This window comes from Acanthopagrus latus, chromosome 4 (assembly GCF_904848185.1).
Source record: "Acanthopagrus latus isolate v.2019 chromosome 4, fAcaLat1.1, whole genome shotgun sequence".
Taxonomy (NCBI): domain Eukaryota; kingdom Metazoa; phylum Chordata; class Actinopteri; order Spariformes; family Sparidae; genus Acanthopagrus; species Acanthopagrus latus.
This window is the reverse complement of record NC_051042.1, coordinates 12,349,703-12,377,527: the sequence shown is the minus strand read 5'-3', so window position 1 is coordinate 12,377,527 and position 27,825 is coordinate 12,349,703. Positions and strand designations below refer to the sequence as shown.

Here is a 27,825-nt window from a genome sequence, read left to right as displayed (position 1 = left end):
AGAAACTACTGTAGTTTTCTATGTTACGAGTATGCTCAGCTCTAAAAGATTTTCCATACAAAAATAATCAGGATTCTTGTTTATTTATACTTAGTTCCACCAGTGAATGACGATAGCCGGTTGTGCCATGGTTCATGGGTGTTTTGTTCATGTTTGGAGTATGTGTGAGGAGATTTTGTCCATTACAGCGGGGTTGAATTGAATGATAATGCTTAAATTGTGCTGCTCTAACATACAGTTCTTTCTATTACTAATCCCATTCATCCAGCTTAACGTGAAATGAATGAAGTCATGCATCCTGAAAACAAATGACCGCAGCCCACCAATTTATTTGTCCCTTCTTGTTATTTTGACTAAACTCTGTCAGCTCTTTCATTATTTGTTTTCTTGATCTCGAGTTGAAAGAATCACTATTATCACTATCCCTTGTAGACTGCATTACAATGAGTGTTTATTACATATACTGTGAATACATTTAGAGTTTCACAGTTAATCAAAATGAAATTGAAATGAAAAGCAGTTAAAATATATGACATGGTAAACCATGTGATTTGGTTGCTGAGGGACAGGGGGAAGTTGTGGGAGGGACAGCGGCGAAAGAGTGACAGCAACAGTGACAGTGATAGAGACAGCAATGGAGATAGTGAGTTTTGAGAGTTGAGAGATTTGTGACATTTAGCATGTTTAGAGTGTATAGTTAGTGTGTTATATAGTGTTTGGTTTAGTGTGTTTAGTGTGTAATGGAGTCATTTTTTGGGTCGAAACAAAGAGGAGACTACTGAATGTGGAGCAGGCAGTGTAGCTCTTCATTCAGCTGAGAGAGCTTAGGGAGCCCTGAGCCTGAGACAATGCCTGCATTTAAATGTAAATAGTTACATACAACTTTGTAAATTTCAAACACTTATGCACAAATTTGGCAAACAACAATTTATATTTGCATTATAAGTAACAAAAATGGTTTGTTTAACATATTTGGGGTTTTCACAGTAAAAAATCTAACTTTTTCCTACCAGATTCTATGTTTTTTTTGATTTTAGGTCCATTATGTTAATACATTATGTCAAAATGAATAAAATAACTGTCCAGTCACATGTGAGGTTGTGCTGAAAATAATGACATCAAGCAAGGCGAGGTAAATAGTTTTTGAGTAGAAAAATAATGCCAAAATCAAAAATAGTCAAAAGAGTTTTAAGAAATCATTTGAAATGTGTTACTGTTTTTGCTTCAGGTGCTCAAGCAAAGAGTTATAGTTTAGTTACCACTCTGTGAAAATTACCCAATTACAGATCATCCATCTATCCATCCACACTCATCCTATGCAGGGTCAAAAGGGGCTTAAGCCTATCCCACCTTGCACAGAGGTGGGTGACACCCTAGAAGTAACCTGTCTGCCACAGGGGCAACACTTACTGACCAGTTGATTGATAATCTATTCAACATTTTATTAGATAAAAACGTTTTTTAAACAACAAAAGCTGCTTAAATTATCAAAAGTTCCCATCATACTGAATCAGTTTATCGCAGTGATATTGATGTATTAACCTGCAAGAAGCATTTTAATGTTGTCACTTGTCCAGGTGGCACTGAGTCTGGCTACTTATTATATTTGTTCATCAAATTTTATGGTCTTATCATATATTCTGGATGTAATACATTAATCTGCAAAGTAACTAGTACCTACATAATCAGATAGAGATAATGGATGGAACTGAACAGAAGCTGCATAAAATTTAAATTGTACAATGTACTTTAGCACAGTCCTTTGGCAATGTTTCTCCTTTGGACAAAGAGAGAATACCGCATACTTTACACTCTTAAACAACTCTGCACATCATTCAATATATGTATTTTGTGTTGTGGGAAGTTTAAATGATTAACATTCATACATTAACATTCAATATTAAGAATTCAGTTTAATTATCATTTAACAACCAGGACTAGACAACAAATTATACTTATAGTCTCTTTATGCTACTTACACAGAAAACAATTATATAAATGGGCGTGAAAATAATAATAATAAAAAAAAAAACCTAATTATTTCAGGTGGGGTGCAGAAAATTAATTCAGGAGTCTGCTAGCCTGAGCCCCCCTCTGCTATTAGTGTCTACAAGTCATTTAGCACCCATAACCACAGAAAATGATATTTAGACTATACACAAACATATTTTAGGTCATGGATTCATTTATTCTGTTGGTCCCAGTGACATATTATTCCTCTCAGTTTGTTTTCAAGAAAAGCTCCCAGCAGACAAATTCAGCTTTCCCCCCGTGCTGCCTTCAACAACAGAATCTGACAAAAACAATTACAAGTCACTGCAGCATTTTAAGTCAGTTGTGTTGGCTATAACTGCTGGCTCCCATCAGCTTAGTCGTTATCTTCTCTCCGAGTGGCGCGTCTACACTTTGTCAGTCTTTATCATTTTGTCAAGCGGTGCGGCTCCCTCAGAGATGCACAGATAAACCTGTGTGTTTATGTCCTCCTGGCTTGTGTTGTGGCTGGCAGACTTGAAGCTTGTGTTTCTGTTGCAGTCTGAGCTTCATCCGGAGTTATTTATGTGAATGTACATCCCTGTGTGTTGCCTGTACCTCCTGTAGTCAAGACAGTTACAGTCCTTGACCTCTCCCTCTCCTTTTCCCACAGCTCCTCTTTTCACTGTGTATGGCTGGATATCTAATCTGATTGTTCAAGTGTAATCCAAACAAGTTCCCTTGTCGGTGTTTCTTTACTGTAACTGCAGGCTCAGAGATATTGCTGCCGATGATGTGTTTAAAAATACATTTACAGATAAGACTAGCGGCCACTGTCCGTATAGGGAAGCACTTGTTTGGCTGCACCTCCTTTAAGAGCTTTCAGTGTTGCATGGAGTGTAATAAGTGGTATACTACAGCATTATTTTGCATCTCATTAGATGCTATCTGCTCTATTCTGTTCTTACTTGGTGAAACATTACACAGGGATTTTTACTGACAAATAATTCAACAAAAAGTTGTTTTCGATGATTCATGAAATTCAGTTGGAGAGTGGAGGTGAAAGGCAGAATGGGTAAGATAGAGTAAGAAAGTTAATTATGTCGACTACACGTACATATACGTGTTCTGCTGCAGTGGTACAAATTTCAGTAATGGAAAGAAACAAGACAAACTGAGCTAAATAGTAGCCACAAAGTTTGACAAAGGGTTAGTGATCCCATGATGCTCCTCACAATGGCAAACAAAGGCTTGGATGATGATAAACAACACAAAGTTTAGGCATTTTGAAAGTTAGGATCAGTGCATTCTAGGTACAGCGGTGATCAGAAGTTAACATATGCTTGCAAAGCACATTTATATTATGGCAGTCTTGAGTTTCAGTGATTTCTACAATGCACTTTTCTGTAATGGAATGAGTGGAACACATTCTACTTTGTGACAAAAAAACATTCTTTGAAGTGAAACTCTCACCAAAAAGCCACCTAGGCTTTATTTGTGATTGAATATGAGTCAAAACTTTGTGTAAAAGCATATGTATGACAAAAGAGGCACTTTTAGGATTTACCTTAGTTTCGTTTTCGGGCAAGCTAATTTTCAGTGGAGTGCGTGGGGGCACTGGCGCTCTGGTGTCAAAATTGCTATTTTTAAAACACTAAGAAATTGAAACTTTCATGTAACAGTAAGGCTTGAGGAGCGGTCCACCCTTACTCTCCTTTCTGTTCGGTCACATCCGACGATCAACACTTTTGGTCAGCCATGGCGGCAGCGCTTTTACATGAAGGTTTGAATCATATTCAATCACAAATAAAGCCTTGGTTGCATTTTGGCGAGAGTTTCACTTTAAGTTTGGCATCTCATAGCTCAACTGAATTTTGCTGCCGATCACATGGGCAAAGAAAAACCTTCTGGAAGAAAACTATGTGGTCAGATGAAACAAAACATTAGTTGTTTGACCACAATGTCCAGAATTATGTTCATAGACAAGAAGGTGAGGCCTTTAACCCCAAAAGCATGATGCTGTGGGGCTGTTGTGGTGCCAGTGTATCCGGTGCTACATCACCAATCACAGTGTTTGTTTCAAATAACCTTTTGACAGAAAACCCCTGCCTCACATACCGTATTATCCTATGATTTTTATACACATACATTATATTTCTATAGTTTAAATCTGAAGTGTATATATCTCATTCATTCTCCATTTATAGGACATCCATGTTTGATGCTTTATCATCTCAAAAATATCATAGGTTTCACTAACGTTGTGTAGTTGGGTCACAGATTAAAACAATTATACAGTTTACCTAACACAAACAGTTACTGAAATTATCAGTGAGATGTTGCCGTTGGGTAGATTTTGTTTGTCAAGGACACTTGCATAAAATAAGCCTGACAGGAATTTCAGATAGGTCAGACCCATCATGTTTTGCTATACAGTCTTTGAATATTGTAGTTGATGCCGCAAAAGACCACAGAAATTAACTGAGTTTTTGGGACTCCTTGATAGGTCACCTGGTAGAGCAGGCACCCTTTTACTGCATGTCTATCACTTTCTCTCTCCTGTTTGATAAAGGATACATCCCTGAAAAATAATCTTGCAAAAAATAAATTAACAATAACTTTGCTGGCCTCACATAACTCCACAATGCAATTCAACTGCCATTGTCAGCCTGGAAGTGACTATTGTTGTGCAGCGTCATGTTGACTCAGTCTGTCATGGGATGTAGCCAAAACAGTCTGTTAGTACCATGAATGTTTGTTCATGTACTTTGCTGGGATCAGAGAAAATGAAAAATCTCTACTCCACTTGGAAGTCAATTAAATTTATTTTAATCTCACTGACAGAGGAATTTTCTTTTTCTTTTTAACTGAGTTTATTGCTTCACTTATCCAGTGGACTGATAATATTATAACAATATAGTATCATTTTTGAATAACACAGGTGGAGCAAAGATTAAACTTAGACAATACCACTATTCGTTCTAAACATTTTTTATTCAGACAATTTACCTTTATACTACAGAGCCCCGTGCACCTGACCCAACATCAGCAGTATACTGTTAATACTGCTTACTCTGCAGCATTTTGTTTATCCAGGTCATGCAGCAGCTGTGTAACAGGCAACTATGCAAGGTCTTAAAGATGCCTCACTACCTAATTGAGATGGTTCAGCGGTTTGAGAATAAAAACAACAATATTAAGAACATGCACACTGTAATGACCTGTGGGGGAGGGGGGACCATTCAAATGTATTTTTTCCACTCAGGTTGTACAGTTTTTTCCTACTGCAGTCAAATATTATGTCTAGGTTTGTTGCTGTGTTCAGTCCAAACATTACTTGCAGTTTGAAGAATCGCCTGAAGATGGAAGTAAAAATCCACCAGTGAGTTTTAAAAAGCAGACAGCCTCTGAATTATGAGCATTGTTAATCCTTTCACCTCAGCCAATTCAGTTTGTATTCTTGTGGTACTTCATTGTGCTCTCCCCTCTAGAGTAATGTAGTAAGGACACCCACCCATGTGATGGCACAGCAGTGTGAAAGCTGCCATCACAATTGCCTGGGTAGAAAGAGAAGTTGAGGGGTTTTATTTTCTCTTTTGGGCTCATTCTCTACCAAATGGGACACCTCATTTCAGGGCAAAGTAGGTCCTCAAATCAATATTATATGCATTCACATATTCAATCTCTTGCAATTCTCCGTCCATGTAACTATTCCAGTTTGTATTTCATGGCGTGACAGATGAGAATCTTGGCGTCTGTCTGTTTTTATACATTTTGAAATTGAAACCGCAAAATAATGGTATAATATGCAAACCAAAAAGGAAGTATCCACAGGATATACAAGGATTGAATAAAACAGATGCCGTATTTTCATGGATGCAATCCTATTCTAACAAGTTTTTAAAGTAAGCTGTCGCATAGAATGCATGATACTATACAGGTGTCATAAACCTTGTGCCAACATATTTTACCTATAATACAACTGCCCTGACTTTCCTGTCACATTTAAATAGGCTCTGAGCAATTTGTTTTTTATGGCAGAACTGACATTACAAGCATTGCAGAGCAATGGTCTTAATAACAGTAATGCACCTATATAGCCCAGTATTTGGCCTGTGGGGTCATCCTATAAAGGCCAAAGTCCAGTCTTTTGAGAGAGTGTAAAATGATCCCAGAAATGGTATAAGATCAATCGAAGATACAGCAGTCACACTTTGGACACAAACCCTTGGGGTGACCTCTTGCTGATGTTATAAAACTAGAAATCTGTATATATAGATCACCAAATGGATAGATTAATTGCCTGGAGCTTTGGCATATACAGTAACTCGTAGGAATAATTTCTGTTTTGCTCTGTTCTGTTCATTTCAAGGCCACAAGTCATAAGACCTGGGCAAGTGAGTATTGGAAAACTGCTTGTTTTGATTCCTCAGCTGAACATGTAGCCACATAATTGCTGTTAAGCATTCACCTCTGTAGATGTGAAGTCTTGCTGGTCTTGGCATTGCTCAGATGTGTTACTGACCTGTGAGTGTTCTATGCAAACACGTATTGCTTGTCTCACAAAAGACGTGACCCTGTTGCACGTTGTTGCAATAATTGCATCGAAACACGTGCACTGTAGATACAGTTTAAATCTATACAACCCATCCAACTCTCTTATTTATTCCTCCTACACTCGTGAAAACATTTCCATATTCAGGTTAAACATTCTGCCTGTATTCTGTGTCCTTAGCCCTTGTGGGTCAAAACAGTCCTCCCTGTAATCACTGAAATAATGTTTAAATCTGTTATTAAGTTTCAGTCCCACCACACCACACACTGGAAAAAATGAGATGCATGAAATGTTGCTGATGTAGGACTGTGTGCTTATTCTGCTGTGAGTTGCTCTTAGTAAGATGATCAACTGAAGCTCTTAAATGTAAAGTATAATCAGCACTAAATTATACATAATTAACTTAATTAATAATAGTCTTTTTATAAGAATCACATGAGTGAATAATTTATAGAATAATCTGTTTAGCCATTTTTTTGCCTTCACTCAGAGGATGCAGGCTAAGTAGCTCAGTGACTAACAACCCCACAGAATCACAATAAAGCTGAGGCACAATCCCGCACAAATGCTCCCCTCCAGTGGCAGCATGACTATGGTTTAAGGCCAAGACCCAGCTCCAGGGGTCTTGCTGGAACATTGCAATGCACTGGAGTGAACAAAGCTGGACTACAATGACTCAGTTTTCCTTCCTAGTTTGAATTGTGTTGGGTCTTGAAAACGTCTTGTACTTTGTTATTACAGTCATGTAAATCCATAGCTTCTCTGCCACTAAACATAGATGTCCTGCTGCTGTTTCATTGCTAAAAGTGGGTGTCCTGGCATCTCACTACAGTTTTATGTGGGTGTCCTGCCTGTTGCCAGGCTTTAAATGTGGGTGTCCTGGCATCTTGCCTATGATTGTGGGTGTGCTGCCACAGACCTTGGTTGTTCTATCATTGTAGCCTCTTGGTCTGATGGCTATGCTTGGCTACCCTGCACTCACTAGCAATGATATGATGGGATCGTTGCCTCACTGTCAAAAGGCTTATGAAGTACAGTATATTAATTATGTACGGTAGGCTGAATAAAATGTTAATCCAACACTAAACTGAAGCGGTGTGAACCTTACAATTGTATATTCAAAGCTAAGATATATTTTAATGGCTGCACTTTTACATCAGCTGGAAATATTGTAGATGCTTGAACAGCAGTTTTCACAATTTTTCTTTGAAATCACCCTTAGTATCCTTTTTGGGCTAAAGCAATTCTTTCAACATGTTTTGAGTAGGCTGATGCAAGAGAGTTTGTGTCAGGGCATCCACAGGCCAGTACACTGCCTTTTGTAGAGGAAAGTCTGAAGTCTTCAAGTATAAAGTACCTGATTTATTTCTCACTTTGTCTCTATCACCTCTTTCACCTGATTCAGCAGCAGCTCACTGAAATGAAGTGGGACCCTGCTTTACAAAAGGCTAAAATGGATGTTGACATAATTAAATTGTTGTGGTTGTTACATTCAGGTTTGTAAGTAGATGCTGTTTTTTTTTTTTTCTCTGACTTACTGAGATGGCCTGTTAGACATAAGGTTGGAGTCTGAGACTGAATTTTCAGCAAATGCAAAATTATTATTTGGAATTTGGTCTTTGTAATTGTAATGCAATTTTATATATTCACACCATTATTCATAATCTGTTCTGTGTCATATCTAAGAATGTATTTTTTTTTCTTAAATTAAGTACCAGAGGACACTTCAAGCTTCATTAATCAAAGCTCTTTTATAGAGGAATTTAAACATTTCAGACATTGGCACCTCTAGCAACAGTACAGAATAAACAACTCAATTCTCAGAATAAATGTTGATAATATACAATTCTGAAAATCACGTAATTGTTGGCACAGACATTTTTTTTTTATTTATTTTTTTTTTTATTTCATTTTATTTTTCTTTAAGTTCAATTTTTTTATCTTTTACTGTGACAGCACTGTGGTTGTAATCTGGTTAGCTTTAAGCACACGAAGCAAATTGTCCCAAGCTCCTCTTAAAACAATCCAGTGGTAAAACTCAATACACACATTCACAAATGTTGTAATGCTGAAATGTGGTCATTGGCTTACCAGCCTTCCTGACCATAACTTCACCACCATCCCATCAACCCCTGATATGACAGTAAGATCGTAAACATGCAATGTGAACATGAAATGACATATTTTATAGAAATGTCACTGTGGTCCAAGCCTTTGACGCATAAATCTGAATCAGTGGTTTGCAGAAATGTTAACTGCCAAGATTTTATCCCGACGACTGGGCTGGAAATAAAAACACTGACAGATGTGTATGCAGACATTTAGCTGATGGAGAAAGATGACCACCTAGTGAGATATAAACTTGTTGTCATAAGTTGGTGGAATTTATTTCTGCCTTGAATGGCCAAAAATAAATTAGTTAATCAAAATTGGTCTTCTAACCTTTGTTGCACATCTTGATCTGTTAGCTATCTTTCCACTCTCTATGTATACTTCTCCTGGTAGAGGGATATGTGTTTTACGAATGCTATTTTTGTTCTGTGCCTCAATGTGAAGTGTATTGGTTACATCTGAACAGATGTTTCAACACTGTACTTCTACCTCTTGTTTATCAACATGCAACTACTGACCCACAATAGTTCTGTCGGAGCTTTGTGTTCGGTGACTTTAGAGGTTGTTATCCAGTTTCTGCATTCATATACTCTAAACATATGATGACAAACTAAACAGTCCTGACATGGTGTACAGAGCTTATTTCAGCACTGGTTCTGTGAAGGCACATCTCCATACTCCTGCACTGAGAGAAATAACCAACTGACAGGGAACTGCCTTAAGCTTCTGCTTTGCTGCCAGACTTCTTTTCTTTTTTTTGTTTTCTCTTTCCTTTTCCACACAAAATGTTGAATGGCACTGTAGATTTTGAGAATGGAAATTTATGCAAGGGAATGCTGGATTTTTTTCCCCCTCTTCTAGTGCAAACCCTCTGTAAACATACATAATAGACTATGGAGATTGCAGTACTTGCTAACTTATCTTCCTGAGCTAAATATTCATGCCGAGGAAAAGCACAAGAAGAACGAGGAGCATCTTTGCAGAAAGCAAACAGTCGTCAGTAAAAGCAGCAAGGCTGCTGACAGGCCATTATTTTAGCTAGCTGAGAGTCAGGATATCTTGATTTACTCTAGCAACTGTCAGTCAATAATTGCTGTCCTTGGGTATGTTATTGCAGATACGTGTAAATGTTGCCTGTTGGGACTGTTGTATTCTTACTGTAAGGCGGGTGCTTGTGACCAGGGCAAATGGGAATATTTCTGGACTGGGGAATTGTGAGCTACATCGCAAGTACTCCTCAGCACGGCACTTAACCTTGTTTGCCCAGTGCAGCTTCTTGGTGGGGGAAAAAAAACAAAAAAAAAAAACAAAAAAGTAATATAGTATATAATAGTTAATAGTTGTATTTATAATTCATACTTCAGCTTTTATATGCTGAATATTAATGTTCAAACACAAGACAGGATGTTGCTAAATAGGAGAATCTACTGTACATTATTCTGCAAAACCCTTTGATGGATAAATAAAGGGTCTTACAAGAAAAGAAAAACATCTAGACTCATGGTCCTTTGTGCTGGATTCAGCTAAAAAGTATACTTCAAAGGCTCAAAGACTCTTTGGCCGTGACTACTATATCTTGACAGCTGGGAGTCAGACACTGTCTTTTCCTTACTTTTAAAAACTCATAAAACCCTGTAAACACACACACAGTGATACTTACTGTTGTTGTGAGAACCCTTAATGACATAATGCATTCTATACCATCCAACCCAATCTGAACTGACAATCCAGGCAAGGCAGTTCAGAGTTCTAATTACATGCCTGCCTTGACCTAGTTTAAACCATCAAGCTAATGCCATACCTACAAATCTTATCACATAAACACCCCTTTAGAATATGCAAATAACAGTCAGGATGTCCTCACTATGCAGAAAGTCTAAACTCAAAGTGATCTGAAGAAGATAAAAGCACAGCAGCTCAGGCACAGATGCTGCAATACTTTGGACAAACAAATATCTAGCAATCAACGGTTTAATACTCAGATAATCCCAAACACAGTGAATCAGCAACTTAGCAACTGTCACATCTTTCATTCCTGACTGAGGCAAACCGAGCCTTCAGTATACTGTTCTATCACATCTCCTTCCTGCCTGATTGTGCTGCTTCAGTCCAACATTCATCATTTCCTCTGCAGTGACCACAGTGGGAATAAAAAGCTGAGAACTTAATACTTTTACTTCATGACCAAAATGTTGAAAATTACCAGCATAAGTTTTTTTTGTTGCATCACTCCGTGGATGTTTATGACTGCTTTCAGGCATAAGGGATGATTGGAGGAAGTGCTGTAAGAGAAATATGCACTGACTCACGTAGCTCCACAGCAGCCTTTTCACATTTTTTTTTAATTAATGCAACATACTCAGCTGGAATACTGCAACTGTAAGTGGTTCAGATTATGGGAAAGCAATTTACTGTAGTGATTTTGTGTGTTTTAGAAATGTAAAGTAATTAGTATGTCCAACGCTCAACTGGCAGAGACCAATGGATTATTTTCTGTTTGCATAACTGCTTTGAAGATCCTACATATGGCATTCACTGCCAGTAGATATCACACTGCAGAACAGCATCTCAGAACATAACAAATGTGCACTTTGTTTATTCATTGAATTGGAAACAATAAGACAGCATGATCTGAACTGACACTGCTCACAAAACATAGATTAAACTGTAAAAGTAGGCAGTGCTGATCAAAATGAATGATTTGGGTACTCCACTGCCTATTTCTTATTTGTTGCTGTTATAGAAACTAATTGCAGTGTATTTTGCTGTAATATGAAACAGGAAAAAGAAAAAAAACTGTTTTATCAGGCAGTCATGTTGAAAATAGATACAAGAAAAACCAGAGAGGAACTCCAGCCCAGTCGCCAGGATATGATATTAGCATTTAACATCTACAAGGTAACAAGGCTGCCAAACAACTGACTGCAGTTCAGGGCACACCAATGGATATTTTGCATGCCTAGTTGTTTTTGGGGCGAGCAAAACAGGTATTTTAAGCCAAAACATAATGTTTCCCTAACCATTACCAAGTGATTTTTGTGTGTGAACCTCAGCAGATAATAAGCATAGCATTATGACAAGAGAGAAATTAAAACATAATGAAACTCTCAGTTGTAATGTATCTGTGGTTTTCAGAAACATACTTGGCTAACATATATTCTGGCAATTGTGTTGGGGACTCACATGCACTAATTCATGCAATCGGCCCTGCTACCAAAACAACTCAACACACACTCAACACTCTGCTCAGGATGCCATTACTCCACTTTACATAGCAATAAGCTGTTGCTGCTATATCAGTGTTCAAAAGAAATATTTCTTAAATAGTAATCTTAAATATTTAACCTGTATGAACTAAAATCATAAAATGAAACGCTTTGTAATGTCATTGTGACTCGGGCTGACTGTGTATCCATTCATACAAACGTGTTTTCAACCATGCAGAGTTCATAAAAATCATTAAATAGTACTTAGCTCCGACTAAATCAGAACCTCCCATTTAGACTTGATGAAAATTCAAATGAAGCATTTGTGAACATAATATACAAATCAATTAATGTGACATTTAGGCTCAGCTGTGGGTATTCACCCAGATGTAATCTCGCATAATATCAACAATTCCGACTCATAATATGAGAATTATTCTTCATTATGATAAGATGCTCAACAGGTTGGCTCTGAGCACTGGGAATACAAGTTTCTGGCTGATGTGACACGTGATTGAGATGGATTATTTAGGTCCACAGAGGACGCTCGCCCCGCTAACCAAGGCACGCTGCGGTCTAGCAGGCTCATTACAGCTGGTCACCATGGGTTTCCATGCATGAACCTCTAATTACACCACATAAATGGGTGAAAATCTTTCAGTATGGAGAATGGGCTACAACTTGGGGACAATAGTCTCTAAACTCCATTAAACTTATAATGGAAATCATTTATCATGCCTATGGTGTGTGACCTCCACCTTTTTGTATGGACTGCTTAATATTCTACCTGTATTACATGGCTTGGAGTCTCACTTGGAACATCCTCTCAGTTCTCAACATTTTGTTCTTGAGCTGTTCTCACTTTCATTAGGTTAACCTTGAATTTCAAAGTGATTTGCAGGGCAAGTGAGGCTGGGGGTGAGATGATTTTATTACTACACATTTCTATTTTTCGATAGTTGTCTGGGTGTTTTTGATCTAAAGAATGAGCTGTATACCTTACCTTAAAACACTGAATTTCTCTCCATAAGAACAAATATGATGTGTGAGCAAATATCTGATATTACAGATACTGTGAGATGGCATACATTTGCTGACCATAAGACATTTTGCCATACCTTATGTACCCTGGCAGTGTTATTATGACCACTGGGGCAATGTTCCCAATATATCGGTGTTATGAAGGTCCTTAAATTGTAAGATATTTAATTCACTGAATTCAACAAAGTCAACACTTCCAATCTGTATAGTTATATATCTATGAATAGTTGAAATAGTTTGAGATTTTACTCTATCACAATATTAAGATTGGAACTAATGATTATTTTTATTGTTGATCAATCTGTCTGTAATTTTTGTCCACTATTTTTAATTGTTTGGTCTATAAAATGTCCTGAAATTGAGCAAGATGTGGATCCTTGTTTCCAAAAGCCCCAGATGATGACATCATTTTGTCCAAAACACAAAATATACTCATTTCACTGTCTTAGAGGAGTAAAGAAAGCAGAAAATATTCATAATTTAGAAGCTAGAACCAGATGTAATTTTTTTTTTTTTTTTTTAATCACCCGTGATGACTCTGTATGAAGTTTAATAGCTAGCATGTTATAAATGTTTTGACTTGGTTAGGTTTTCATCCATGTTGGTTTGTTTGATGGTTGACAGTTTGGTTGGTTTGTTGATTGTTTCGTTTGTTGGTTTGTGGTTGATTCTTTGGTCGGTTGGTAGGTTGATTGATTTGTTGTTGGTTGGTTGGTTAGTTGGATCTTGCTGATTTAAACCTGTTTTATTTGATATTGGTTTAGGTTTGATTGGAAAAAAGGGACTGTTGGGGCGTGCCAGAGTCATGGGCTCTACTGAGTGCTTTCTGTAGTTGTGTTTTATTTGATTAGTTTTTGCTTTCATTTTATCCTTACTCAGCAGGACACAACATTTATCCATAAAGCATGGGGAAATAATTTAAGCCTTATTAAGAAAAAATATAGCAAAGAGAGCAAAATGTAAATAGTATTTGTCATTGCGGTCTTTTTATTTCAGAACATTCTTTTTCTTGATTGTCAGTATTTATTCACATTCAACCACCTAACCCTTGCTTTTTGTTTTAGTACAAAGTACAGAGCTTCATTCATCCACTTTAAATCTATTCATGTCTTGCCTTTACTGAACCTTGACTTACTGCGACTGAACTGAGTGTTTTCCTGCAGACTGACCACGCTGAATGTTTTGTTGTATTCCCACCTATCAGGCTGCAGGTAGTAAAGAGTCACAATGAAATGAATGGAGAGATGTATCGTTGGAGGACCGACCGGCACCAAACAATGGCAAGAATGCCTCTCTCCAATAGCTGGAGCTGTGCGGGCGCTGACATCATATCACTCCCACATCTCCCTCTCTTGATTTCAGCCCCACCCGCTCCTTTCCATTAGCAAGTCGGTCCGTGTCCCTGTGTTATTTAAAGCCAGAGATCCTCCCTCTCGCCGAGCCACTGTGTTGCATCTGTCTGCCTCGCTGCTTGTGTGTCTGGGTGTGTGTGTGTGTGTGTGTGTATGAGAGTGCGCTAAAAAACCCAGGCAGCCAGTGGGAGAGCTAGAGAGCGGGGAGAGAGACGCGGGGGAAAGGCAAAAAGCATCTAAGACGGGGAGAAGGAACGGGAGTGTGAGACAGCTATGAAATTCATCCAAGCTATTTGCTTACTGCTTCTCTGTCCAGCTCTGAGTCTCAACACCAGGTAAGAGACAAAAAAAGAGAGGGTTTTTCTTTTTTTTGGTCAGTTTTACCCTGCGAGAGATTCTGAACAAAAAGGGGGGGATAGGTTCAAAGGATACTATAGGCAATCTTAGATTACTAATTTGAAGGTCTATTCAGTTCTGTCTAATACAGAAGCCTTTATTTGTCCTAGCAGAGGTCTCTGTGTGCTAAGCATGTTGGAGACTGAAAGACTTAAAAGGAGGAAGGAAGAGCTTATCTGTTGAACTAGCCTATTATCTTTTCTCAGTTCTGGGCAGGCTGAGAGACAGTTGTCCTTTTGTGGTGCTAATTCACTGAATGCATTGCCTCCTGAATAGTGGTGACATTGCTTTTTCGGGACTTTTGCTGCCCGTTGGTCGGGGAGGGAGCAAGTTAAAGTCAGGGGAACTGAGAGAAAGGACAAGGCTACTTGTGTTGCAGTGTCTTGAAAAAGAGCAGGTGTGTGTGCTTCTATACATATGTCCGTGTGTGTGTGTGTGTGTGTGTGTGTGTGTGTGTGTGTGTGTGTGTGTGTGTGCGCAATATAAGGCTTTGGAAGAAGCGGAAAGAAGAGTGATGGGTAAGAAGAATGAATAAGAGAGGGATGTGTGGAGAGGCAGTTTGATGATTAATTAAATCATTGATAAAATCGTCCTTCTTCCTTGCCAGTGCCTGACACCACTGCCTTAATGAGAGCCGTGAGGGGAAATTCAGGGCTTTGACTATACCACGGAGACATCACACGCAGGGAGGCATGCATTATAAAACTTGCCTCTCCTTTTTCTCCTCATTGCCCAAACGTTTTGAGAGCTGTGGTCTCTTGTTGTTGGTGAATTAGTTGAATGCAGTTGCTCATTGTTTTGTTGTTGATAGCAACTAATTAGACACATACCTGAATGTTTTTAAGAATTATTTATTTTGCCTTAGGAGTTACAGTCGATAGAGACTTGTAGAGAATCAAGTCAAGGTTGTAGCCTCAGTTCAACAAATTTGTCAATACCAGAGGTACACTGATGATGTATGAGTCATATAACTAGGGGCTGTATTGATGTATTAACCTCCAGCATTTATTAGTCAGCAAATTAAGCACTCACATAGCCTTTAACACTCCTACAATTTTAATGCTCACATAAGGCAAATACATAAATAACCTTCAGGCAGCAGCTTTGAAAGCACACAGCTTTATTAACTTGTTTTTCTAATAGCGAATACAGATACAATTGTTAAGCTCTTTTCCAAGCTATGATTCCAATAATGCATTTGTGTATAACAATGCAGTGTGTGTCTCAAGGTTTTTACTATTAAGTAGTGATCTTTCGAGTGTTAATCAGAAAAGGAGGCATTATGTTTAGCATTTTGGCAGAAGCACAGATTGTATGCTACCTCTTGAGGGGGCATGTCATGAAAAGTAATCATCTGAACACATAGATACAATCTGGGTTTTATAAGTTTGTTTCTAAAGTCGACATAAAAAAGCAGAAGGCTGCATTTTGTTAAAGGCAGAGGATTTTCCACGCAAAGGTGATACCTCAACTGTGACCCACTGAACCCCAATTTCATTTTGAAAATAATGATAAACATGCGGTGGATCTGGATAGATCTGCAGTGCAGGCAGAAGTGAAAGAACGAGCTATGAGCTCATCTTAAATAGCTGTAATTGAAAAAAAAAGAAAAAAAAAAAAGCAACCATTTGAGTGGATTTAAATAGTGAACTCGCTCTGAATACAAATTAGTGAAACAAGACATGTAACAAACAGGGTCTTTTAAGATCACTTCATCTGTTGCACAAACTCTGCTCAATTAAGATTTTATTCAGTTGGATGCTGAGCATGTGAACTAAGTGAACTACATGCCCAGGAAAACAGTCTTGAAATAAGTCATGTGTTTTAAACAGTGTCAAAGAGGTGTTGTTTTTTAGATTTGATGAAAACATCTTCACGAAGCCTTTTCTTTGGTTGAGGGAGTTTCCTCAGTTATCATTGTTTTACTTAAGGAAAAAGCTTGGACCTTAGATATGTTTCTGTCAAAGCATTGTTTTGGAGATCAACAATTAACTTTCCCACTGATACTGAAAAGTGCTTAGAATATTTAGCTCACCATCAGGAATATGGGGTTATATGTTAATTTCTGGTTGTGCTGTTTAAAACAGATGACTTAATTCATTTTTCTTAATGACAAAAATGAAAAGTGGTTCTCTGCCAAAACGAAATAACTGGTGGCGTATGTTTTTGTGTGGATAATCTACCCAGGTTTAAGTCTTCAGATGGCTATTATTTATTTAATTTTTTTTATCTGAATGAAAACAGACTCCGATAAAGGTAGCTAAATGTTATTTTTTCCTGTGTCTAAAGATTTGTCTTCACTAAACAGTCATCCATGCATGGACTCAATGGAAGGTCACAAATGAATAGGAAAACCATTTGATCCATAGCACCTGTCCGCTCCATCATTGTTCCACTCCTCCTCCAGTGGTCTACTGTCATTATCCCTGTCAAACATACAAAATTAGATATGCCTTTTAATAGGCCGTGGTAATTAACCAGCTTATTATCGCGCTATTTCGTCTTTTGATCTGCCGCCACCCTGGAGTGCTTCTGCTGAGGCAATAGTGGTTGGCAGTGATGCATTTAACATAAAGCTCTTGAAATTGCTTTTACTGTTGCTGACATAGTCAGATTTTATTTAGAACAGTACAAAATTCAACTTTTTTGGGTGAACTTCACATCAAACCAAACATTTCCGAGATATTCAGCTTTTCTGTCTTTTCTGGTCATCGAAACAAATGAAACATGAATAGAACAGGCAGATTTTGCTTTCAGTCTAGGTTATACTCGAGTTCATTTGTGGCTCAAGCACCAGTATTTTTGTTGTTATTGTGGAGGTCATGGACCCACAAGGCTTATCACATGTGACAACCTCATTCTTTTGTGGCTATAGTGTAACATTGAAGAGACTGACTGTAAGGTGTACCTGCAGCAGGAAAATGAATTGTGACTTGAGCTGTCTAGTCTATGTATTGCGCTGCCTCGCTTTGCTTGATTCACTATCATCGCATCAGTGGCGATAGGGAATCCATTTTATATGTTAACTGCAACCTCCATTGTGTGACCTGATAAAGTCGCCTGAGGAATGAGAGTTAATGAAATGGGAAGCATTTCAGTTTTTATGTATGATAGCAGCAGTTTGATAAGCTTTTGGTCTACTCTTAATTCTGTTTTATAGCCTTAAAGTCTAAAAGGCTCTTCTCAGCCTCAATCCGTGTTATTATGAATACCAAAAAAAACAGATAAATATCAAAACACAAATACAAAAATCCTCAGTTTTGAACATTATCAAATCTAATTTCTTACTATCTCTGTAACATTTGTAAAAGTAATTTTGGTGCTCATGTGAGATCTAAAGTAAAATTAAGGTTCAATTTTAATGAATTGAGTGGATTACTCAGGCCACATAATGGTGGTGCAGGGCTATGTGTCATTGGAGAAATCAATTGGTACTCAGGCAGAACACAAGGCTGCATTGACACTAGTCCCATGAGATATGACTGTCCACCCCTGGGTCAGGGTTGGGGAGGCAGCTACAGTAAGACGGCTTCTCTGCATTTGGCTTGTTTTTTCTTCTCTATACAGATCAAACAGCTCCACCTTTTTACACTTTCAAATATTCCCTTTCAGAGCATTTCATGAAACATATTTGACACATTTTCTTGACACTATCTTTGATGTCTCTTACCTTAGTACTGCAGACTCTTCTTGGAAACTGTGATATCTGGTGGGATCTCCACAACATCAAATATTTATGAGTATTTTGGACGGCAATTAGAAGGACTACAGAGAGCCCTGGATTATACATAGAGTGCAGACATGCAGCCGCATTGCTTTATATCTTAACATCTGCCTGTGGATATGAGCATATTGTAGATTAAAACGAGTATCTCTTTAATGTTACATAGACTCCAACATTAAAAGGAAGATTTTGATGAGGTGTAGCAATTAATGATGAAGGCAGGCAGCCACTATTAAAAATGCTACGTGATATTGTTGATCATGGTTTTATCCCTTGTATGATAATCTTTTGTAATCACAGCAGCATGTCCTTATATCTATTAGGGATAGGGGAAAAAATCAATTTTAGATTTATTGTGATTCTCTCTTGAAAGACTGTCTCAGTGCAACAATTTTGTACGACTGAGCTGTATGTTCCTCACAGCTGAATCAATGAGATGGTGAAACATAATGTAGGGATGGGCTCAATGTACGTTGAATTAAAATCCCCATAACTGTGGCCAGAGGAGATATGTTTTTTTGTTGTCCATCCATCACATTCTTCTGGCACGATATTGCAGGAACCGCTGGAGGGAATTTCTTGAAATGTCAACACAAATGTCCACTTGGTCTAAAGGATGAACTGATGGTGGTCAAAGGTCGCTGTGACCTCTTGTCTGTCCTGTTCTCTTGAGCACCATATCTCATGAGGAACACCTGGAGTGAATTTGTTATGTGTTTGGGACAAAGCATTTTGCTGAAATTGCGCTTCAGGTGTTCATTGTTGCACCATTTAACACAGCTTTCCATCAGTCCTCTGTGCTCCTCTGTAATAGTAGTCTGCATCTAAAGTCAGCATGTTTCTCACTTAAAGCTGGAATCACCCATGTCTATTTACTTTATTGATACCTCTGATTTCACCAAGCACTACATTTTGGTCTGTACAGACTTGGATGGCAGCTTGACTGGTGCACAAAGCATTCAGCCACAAGGTTATGTCATATCACTGTACAAGTTGGATTGTAAATCTATAAAAAGCACTTATAGATGCTGGGCAATAAAAATATGGTCTGGTAAGTTCAGAAAACTACATGTCTTTATTGCAATGTAGCCTTTACAACCATAAAAGCAAACACTTGACATATAGTTGACAATGTAATGAATGTAAAACATGTGCCATCTGTTTATGTTTTGAACTATGCCACTTTTTGAGTTTTGGTGAGAATGGCCGAGCGTGAGCAAAGATTATGGAAATAAATGAATCTGTTTACTTTAATTACATATCAAATGTTATATGTTTTAAAGTAGCAAGTTGATACACAGTAAGATTAATCCCAAAATGCATCAAGTTTTGATCATCACTTTGTAATCACATTGCTGCCTTCAAATTTGTAATTGATCAACAGGTTAATAAGGATTATCCACTTTGACACTTTCTGACACTATCAGAACAATAATGTGCATTCAAAATTTAAATGTGAATGTGTGAGGAGACACTTGAGTATTTGTACATTTCCTAATATGATGAACTTTTTTCTCTCTGTGGATAGTGAAGTTGAAATGGCGCTAAAAAGGTTGCCAGCCTCTGTTTCATTTGATCACAGACCAAAGATGCCATCTTCATCTCAATGTGTCACATGTGTGCTGAGTTGAACATCTTCCACTGATCATCATTTACATGTGATCAATACTTTCTTACAAGTGACAATGAATACATTCAATCGAGATGCACAGCAGCGGAGAGAAACTCCACATGATGTCTCATTGAAGGAGCACTCAGTCTGAATTGTATTTTGCTTTGCACTTTGAGGTGTCTAGATGAGACACGCTGTATGGTTGTGCACAAATATTGTCTGACACATCGGGAAAGTGAGGATTGACAAGAGGTCATATGTGGAGCAGCAGGGAATGAGACCTAACTATTGACCAAGGGGAGATGGTAATGTCAATCTATACATTGATGGACTGCAAACGGCTAGCAGGGATAATGACTAAGTGGAAACAATCCGCCTCTTATCCCTGGGCATTGTTTAGCACTCTGGTGATGAAAGAACAACCATTCTGAACAAATAAGTCAAACCTAAGTATATGTTAAATGCAGAGCTAGTCTTTATTTTCCTTACTTTAGTGGAGCGTGCCTTTGCTGCCATATGTCTTGGTTGTTCTAGTGTGAGAGCCCTATTATTATCTTAATTAACTGCTGCTTTATTTATACCGGGTGGCATTGTAGAGGCCTGCCATGTTTGAACTGACACCCTTGCATGAACTTTTATGCACTTTGCAAAGCAGCAAAAAGTGGTTAAAGCGACTGGCTGGAGTGACGGTGCACCTTATACGATGGGCATGTGTTTAATTGCCATGCAGAAACAACCTCTGGGTGACTTTTAAGGTGCAGCAGTGATCCATGTCACGATTGGATCTATGCAACATAAAACATTTGTGTTTGAAAATGACTTGGACAAAACATGAGTGTTATCTCCCATCTGCACTCTGTTTTTCATGCCATCAAACGACATCTATTCCAGAGGAATGATTATAGATACGACTTTCAGGGGGTTGGGGTTTGACTCCTCAAGATGAAAGAAAATGATATTTGTGCAGCCTGGTAATGTCCTCAGCACAAATCAGACTGTGAATGATAATTGAAATTCAAAGGACATACCATAATGGTCACACCATGGCAACCACATCAGCCACATGACAGTAATGAAGTGGGCTACAATAAACAGAACCTTGGGTGGCTCCTACAAATGAGAAAGTAATTAAAAGGACCATGAGCAGTGCGGGCTGAAGAGTAGCCAGATGTTTTATATTCAAGGCCATGTTTCAGGTAGTGTGCTGTTGCTCTCACTGCTCTCAGAAGACATTTGAAATGACAGCAGTGTTTATTCTTCAAACACTGAGAGTGTGTATCATAGATTACTTGTTATCGCGCTTCCTGAAACTCGAAGTTTTATCGTTGAATAGCATCATCATCTAATGTGGCATGCAGGAAACAGAATATTTGCTTGGTGTGAAAGCAAGGAGGTTTGGGATGATATGATACAGAAATATGCAGGCTGGTATGGTCTCTTTAAAGAATTTCACTAATTTTGTAGTTAAGAGCATTTGTGAAGGCTTGAACAGCGGGTTTAATGTTGGTTTGACTTGTGCAGTGAAATGTATCTGACCGCCATTAACTTGATCTTAAAAGGCTTAAACTAAACGATCATTCTCCTCAATTAATAAACGTGCCTTGACTAAGGCATAATGCATTATGCATTTAACACTTACAGATGAATGCACTTCAGATACATTGCAAATTACAAACTATTATATAACATTTGTAGGAATAGAAAATATACAATATTAGCAGTGCTACATCCTCACTGTTTTCTCAGTGGATCATATGTTCTGTTGATGCTGGATCAAAATGTTTGGAGTGGCAGGACAATGTTTTTCTTTGATTTTTCTGTACTGGATATATGAAATTGGGCACATTTAATGAGATCAGTTGATCTTTGTTGTTGTTATTGGGTATTATAAATACAATATTGGCAGGTGCTGAGGCCAAATCAAAGTAACACAGTATGGTGTCAGATTTGAACAAATATCAAGGGAATATTCAGTTGCAGCACAGTTATACTGCTACTGATATTACTTTTTGAGTTAATTGGCATTAGTGGCACCACCGATTGAGCGGTCGAAATGCACTCAGTTGCCACACTGTATTGATTTTAGTTAGTTGTACCTAATAAACCAAGAAAACACTCCAGCAGTAGTTTTACTGGCATGGAGGTTTTAACGTTCAGCTTGTTTAAACTGTTGTAGAGAGATTTTTAATCAACTTTATGAGCATTTTAGAGGCTGTCGTTTGCTGTGTTGTCGTTTGTTGTGTATTGTGTTATACTTAATATTTGTTTTTAGCCCATCCATATTGGTATAAATTGGATGGACAAAATTTTAGAAATATTTCCAGTACAACATGCTATGATTTGGCAGCATCAGCTAAATGATCAATATAACCTTAATGATTAAGAATTGTTTAAGGATTTGTTTAATGTGGGTGTACCTTATGAATTGTCAACTCTGAGTACTTTCCACACATAAAGAAGGACACTTACATCATGGAAGGCAATATTTAAGACAAAATGTGTAGTTATCAACTCTGATGTATGGCGAAAGCATGGTAAAGTCAACTGAAATTTAATTGCACTAAACAATGTCCCACTGTAGCTCTCCTTCATCTTCCAACACACGACTTGTCCCATAGCTTAGCTTGCTGAATAGGCCACCAGACAAACATTCAGAGGGGTAAAGTGCACTGTTACCGTCACATTTCCGTCTGGATAGCTAATTAGGACCTCAGCTGCAGCACATTAAATAGCTTGTAAACATACTTGCAAATGTCACTTGTTATATACTGGTGTGTTCCTTACTCCTTTGTCCCAATAACACCCCACTGTCTGCCCATCACACGCAGACTACATCACAACTTTTGTTTACTTCGTCTCAGCACTATGGCAGCCTGCCAGCCGCTGTCAATCAAACACAGACACTCACTGACACGCCTTACCAACCAGCTGAGATGAAAAATGGTGTTTCTGAGTCTTCCTCTGAGACCATTTCTCTTCTGTTTTCAATAATTAAAAACCTACCAACCAACCAACCAACCGACCGATGAAGACACAGTCAAAGGGAATAACAAGATTCACACCGTCTGTGCTGGCTTGTGTGCCTGGCTCGTACAACACACTTGAGAAGAGAATCTCTGACAGTAATGTTATGATAACCTTAATTGGCCCATGTGAAAATATGTCAAGCTTGGGACAATTAATCAGCGTGATAAGGTTGTTTTGTTTCAAAAGGTAGCCATCACAATGTAAACATAAATTTAGTTGTTAGTACAGTTTCCAGTTGTATAATATAACTGACATAATTTACTTGTTCGGTTTAACTAATGTTTCCATTTTGCTGGCAGCTACAACATAGGGTGTGCTCCTCAACCAATGTATTGTTAACCCTTATGGTTTGAGCCTGTTCTCATCAGAAAAAAGAAAAAAAAAACAACAACAATACACTTGTCTGCTGTTAAGCGGTGATCTCTAGCAGCTATAGTAACTAGAATGGTTCTCCACTGCTAGAGAGCATACCCTTTTTCACTTGCTCACAGATACCAATGATGATCCATGCTTTATTTTATTTATTTATTTTTTTACTTTAAATAATTGAACTAAAGTTTCTCACAATGTTAAAGAAAGTGTGATGGATAAAATGCTGGATCCCTCCCTTTATCTGGATCTGCACCAAAAGTGCATGGGGTCTTTTCTGGACTGAGGCACCAAGTTTCATGGAAATCCACTCAAGTTTTTTTGTGTAATTCTGCTGACAAACCTTCCAACCAATCAACAGAGGTGCTTTTGCTTGTTTGAAAGGTATTATAATGGATGCTCCGCACTTTAATGAACTGTGGACTTAGCTCTGTACTCTCTAGACTGTTTCTTTTGTTCAAAGCCCTGAACTACTTTTGTTACAGGTAGATTTAATTAATTCTGGGGTGCATGTATGTATGTCCTTGTGCTCAAATTGTTTTTAATCTTTTCAACCAGATGAGTTTGCATCCCCAGGTGAGTATCTGTGCCCTGTTCCTATCGTGAACAAGGTGATGGTGTCGCATTGTCAGATAAACTGACAATGGGTCAGATGAGAGAAGTCTGGCTGTGTGAGACTAGACATGAGTAAAACCAGCAAAATCAGCTGTTGCCTTGGTAAACCACAAAGATTTAATGTATTTAACATATTTTATAACCTATTGCCAGAGTAATACATGGAAGGTGTTTCATGGAGTGGAGAATTACTTTATGAAAAAAAATATACCTGATGTAACATTTGTTTACTTGCAATTAAGAGGCAGAGGGAGATTAAGAGGCTTTAGATATGTTCAGCAGAAATGGCCCTCAGCATATCCTCCATGCAAAATGTTTACGTACTCCCCCTCGTGGTTGGTGGAGGCTGTGCAGCAACTATCGGAGCCAAGTTCAGTTGATAGCAATAGTTTGTAAAAGGTCCCATTGGCGCCAATTAATCGGTAGACCTCTAGTAGGAGCTCCAGCAACACCTCTTAACATTACTCAAAGTAATTTGTTCAAATTGGTTATATGCTAGTTAAGAAAAACAAAATATATCAGAACTGTTGTGAAAAAAAAAAACCCAAGTGTGGTAAGAGACATAATTTCTATTTTGCTTTCTGTCACTGCAAATGCCTGAGTTTTACTCATTGTGATGCTTTCCTCTCTGTACATCTCAAATTTGATTTAAGGAAGCTATTGTGTGGATGTGAATCTTCACTGCTGTATCATCCAGCACTTCCCTGCACTCCTTTGCTGCTGTCAGTATATATATCAGTGTTTGGTTGTCACAGTCGCTGTTGTAATTGGCAGGCACTTAATTGCTCAGTCCCTGTAAACATGATGCCCGTGTTCTCTCAGTGATGAGTCATTAGTGGGAGGCTTGGCTTTTTGTTTTACAGTGAAGTGCAAGATGTATAACCATAATAAACAAAAGCTGAGCACCATCCGTTGTCACAGCGGCACCGCATATAAGATGCCTCTGCTGTTTTCATTGTATTGTTTCTGAGCAGCTATTCCCTCCTGCTAGGAGAATCCATCAGGTTTGTGCTCATGTATGCTGGCTGACGTTCGGGACTCTTCATATGTTCTTTAATGTAGATGTCAGTCATGGAATTTGATTGGAGTCGAAGTCTATTTATCTTCCACGCTTTCATTCAGTTTGAGTCTGACATCTATGTCAGTCTGTTGTGCTTTGAAATATGTCTCAGCTTTTTTATTTGTACTTTTTTTCATCAATTTCTTAGTGTAGACATTAATTTCAAGTGTTGAGCTCTGAGCCCCCAAGACAGTCGACATCTGAATTACGTCAGTGAAGAATTTATTTAGTTGATGACTATTAGGGCTGCAACTGGTTAGTAGTTTAATTATCAGCTCATCATCTGATTATTAACTGATTAATGGCTTGGTCCTTAAAATCTATAAGTAATGAGTAATTACCTTCACATTTTCCCATTTTCCCAAATGTTTGTTTTGTGCGACCAGCATTTTAGAGTTCAAGGTAATTTGTCTGTCCTTGACAAGAAAAGGAAAGTTGGAGTCATGCTATATACACATAAAGCCTATTTACAGATACTTACAATTAGAAAAAATATGATCAAAAGAGATAAAATAAAGCAATGCAAACTGGAAACAATTCTGTCGAGCATTCTTTTCATTAGTGCTGGAGGAATGTTAACAGGAAGATGGTTTATAGTTTTTAAATTTTCAAATTCAAAGTTCAACATTGTCCAACGTTGTCATGATTCACGAGTAGTTTATTTGTCCCGTGGGAGATTTGTCTTGGACAAAGGGCTGCCACATAAAGAAAAAAAACAAAAAAACAAAAAACATGTAATACATTATATTTATAGACAGACACAAGACATAAGTACATAACCCAAGTGCAAACAATACAGTTAATGCCAAATACATTCCACCCGCCCCCCTCATCATGCACCTGTCATGTCCGTCAACTTTGACATGGTTTGAGCGTCATTGATGAAAAATTCAACTTTGAATTCAAAATTGTATGACCACAGTCACAACACCAAAGCATTTTGTGTCATACAAAAATTTACATTGTGGATTGTGTCAAAGAAAAGTGGGTGATTTAGTGGCTTTAGTGGGAAGAAAGTTTACGTGTTAGCTGAACGTTACACATGGCCATTTTTTATTTACAACGCATAGGCCGGCTGCTCATTCTTTAACACTACAATAACATAATTACCATATTTTCCCATTTACCATTTGACACTTAATTATTCAGCAATTTAACACGAAGTTTTTCATGCCACGAGGCATGTTTAACACAGACGGTTAGTTAAAAATACATAATAATGATGATTTAAATGGAAATGCTGATGTTTGAGTTGGATGACTGAATGAAACTGAATTATGTCTCTTGGTAGAAGAATCTCAAAATGACAATTTTGATCCATATTGTTTCTATATAGCCTTATGAAAGGCAATGTATAACGTTCAACACAATGTCAGGAACAGAAGACAGCAGCAATTTATGGGGGAACGTTTAGTGAAAATAATAATTAGAAATTCATGTTTGACTAAGACAATGAAGCTGAGTGACAGAGAAAAGTTATTAATCCTCTTTAACTTCAGATTGTATGAACATTTTCATGTAATCTTGGACAGTTATGACTTTGCAGACATGTGAGATTGACATATCACAATTGAATCCTTGTGAAAATATACTCCTGATAAACAGATATTCATTAAGACGTCTTCTCTGCCACAAGACCTTGTAGAAAGGCTTTGTGTACTGTTTCTATTGATATCAATTAATTTCCAGGGTTTAAATAACAAGTGTTAATGTCAGTCAGACTGAGGGAGATGAAAGTGTTATTGAATGATTGTTCTTGGTTCTTTGTCTTCAAGCTGCCATTGTTAAGTCTCGCTGTTATTCATCCAGTGCAGAGTTGCTAAGCAGACAGGCTTCTCGGGAACAGCATGTTTCACATTCATAAAGTTACACTCTTTCACACCAGGGAGCTGCCCTTCACAGGTCACATGGTCTTCGATTGCTCCACTGAAGCAGTTAGTTTGGTGCTTGGTCAAGAATACCTCTACAGTAGTTATCGAGGGATGGAATGGGGAGTTTCTCCATGTTCACCTTCTCCGTCTTGATTTGCTTAGCCTTTCTTCGGATTCTGCGCTCAGTCATGGACTACTTCTGCAATCATTAAGCTGCCACCAGCAATCTATCCATTTCCTGAATTCGTTCTTTTCTGCTGCTTAATTGGTTCACTATGGAATGAACCAAAGTGCTCAGAGGCTTTACTCGCGAAACATTCAAGGATCAGAGAACACAGAGATATTGGTTTTGGCATGAACAGACGAGGGGGATCATAAATAACACCGGTCTACACAAAATGCTTAGATCGTATGAGAAAAACACGGAGTGCGCTCAGTTTTGTCCTTTTCATCGATATGTTTATTGTGTCACATCATTTGTCAGTGCTCTAGTTCTGTTGCTGTCTGTTGAGACTGCTCTGTTCTCTAAAAGCTGTCATTTATTGGGGTTCTTTTATTATTTTCGCCTTCATTTACATTATAATGTGCTCTGATTTCCACACACTTTAAAACCCATGACAGCACTTAAGATGTCTGTCAATCGATACAGACGTTTATCTCTGGAAAAACATGCTTCATCTTTGTTGAGTAAATACTGGCATGAAATATTCCGTTTTTCCTGAACACAAACACCCAAACCTATGAAGTAAAGAGTATGTGTAACACTTAGATTAACCTATTAACGAGTTGATTCTGAATTTAAGCAGAAAGTCTCACCACCTCTCATTGGTAACAACAAGAAAATACCTGGAGAATTAAGACCTGATGAATGATTAGAATTGTACAAAGACCTCAGTTGTATTAAGTGGAAAGCA

At 38.0% G+C, this 27,825-nt stretch overlaps 1 protein-coding gene across 11 annotated transcripts in view; it reads left to right on the top strand.

The window, feature by feature from the left end:
• Positions 1 to 27,825, top strand: part of luzp2 (leucine zipper protein 2) — a 231,080-nt gene that overhangs the window by 61,655 nt on the left and 141,600 nt on the right. Inside the window, exon 1 of one of the 11 annotated variants that reach the window (XM_037096020.1) lies at positions 14,325 to 14,572. The exons of the other annotated variants lie outside the window; for them this stretch is intronic. Within the exon in view, the coding sequence (XP_036951915.1) occupies positions 14,511 to 14,572 (62 nt within the window). The 5' untranslated portion in view covers positions 14,325 to 14,510. Of the gene's footprint in view, positions 1 to 14,324; positions 14,573 to 27,825 lie in introns of those variants that run through there. 11 annotated transcript variants of the gene reach the window in all.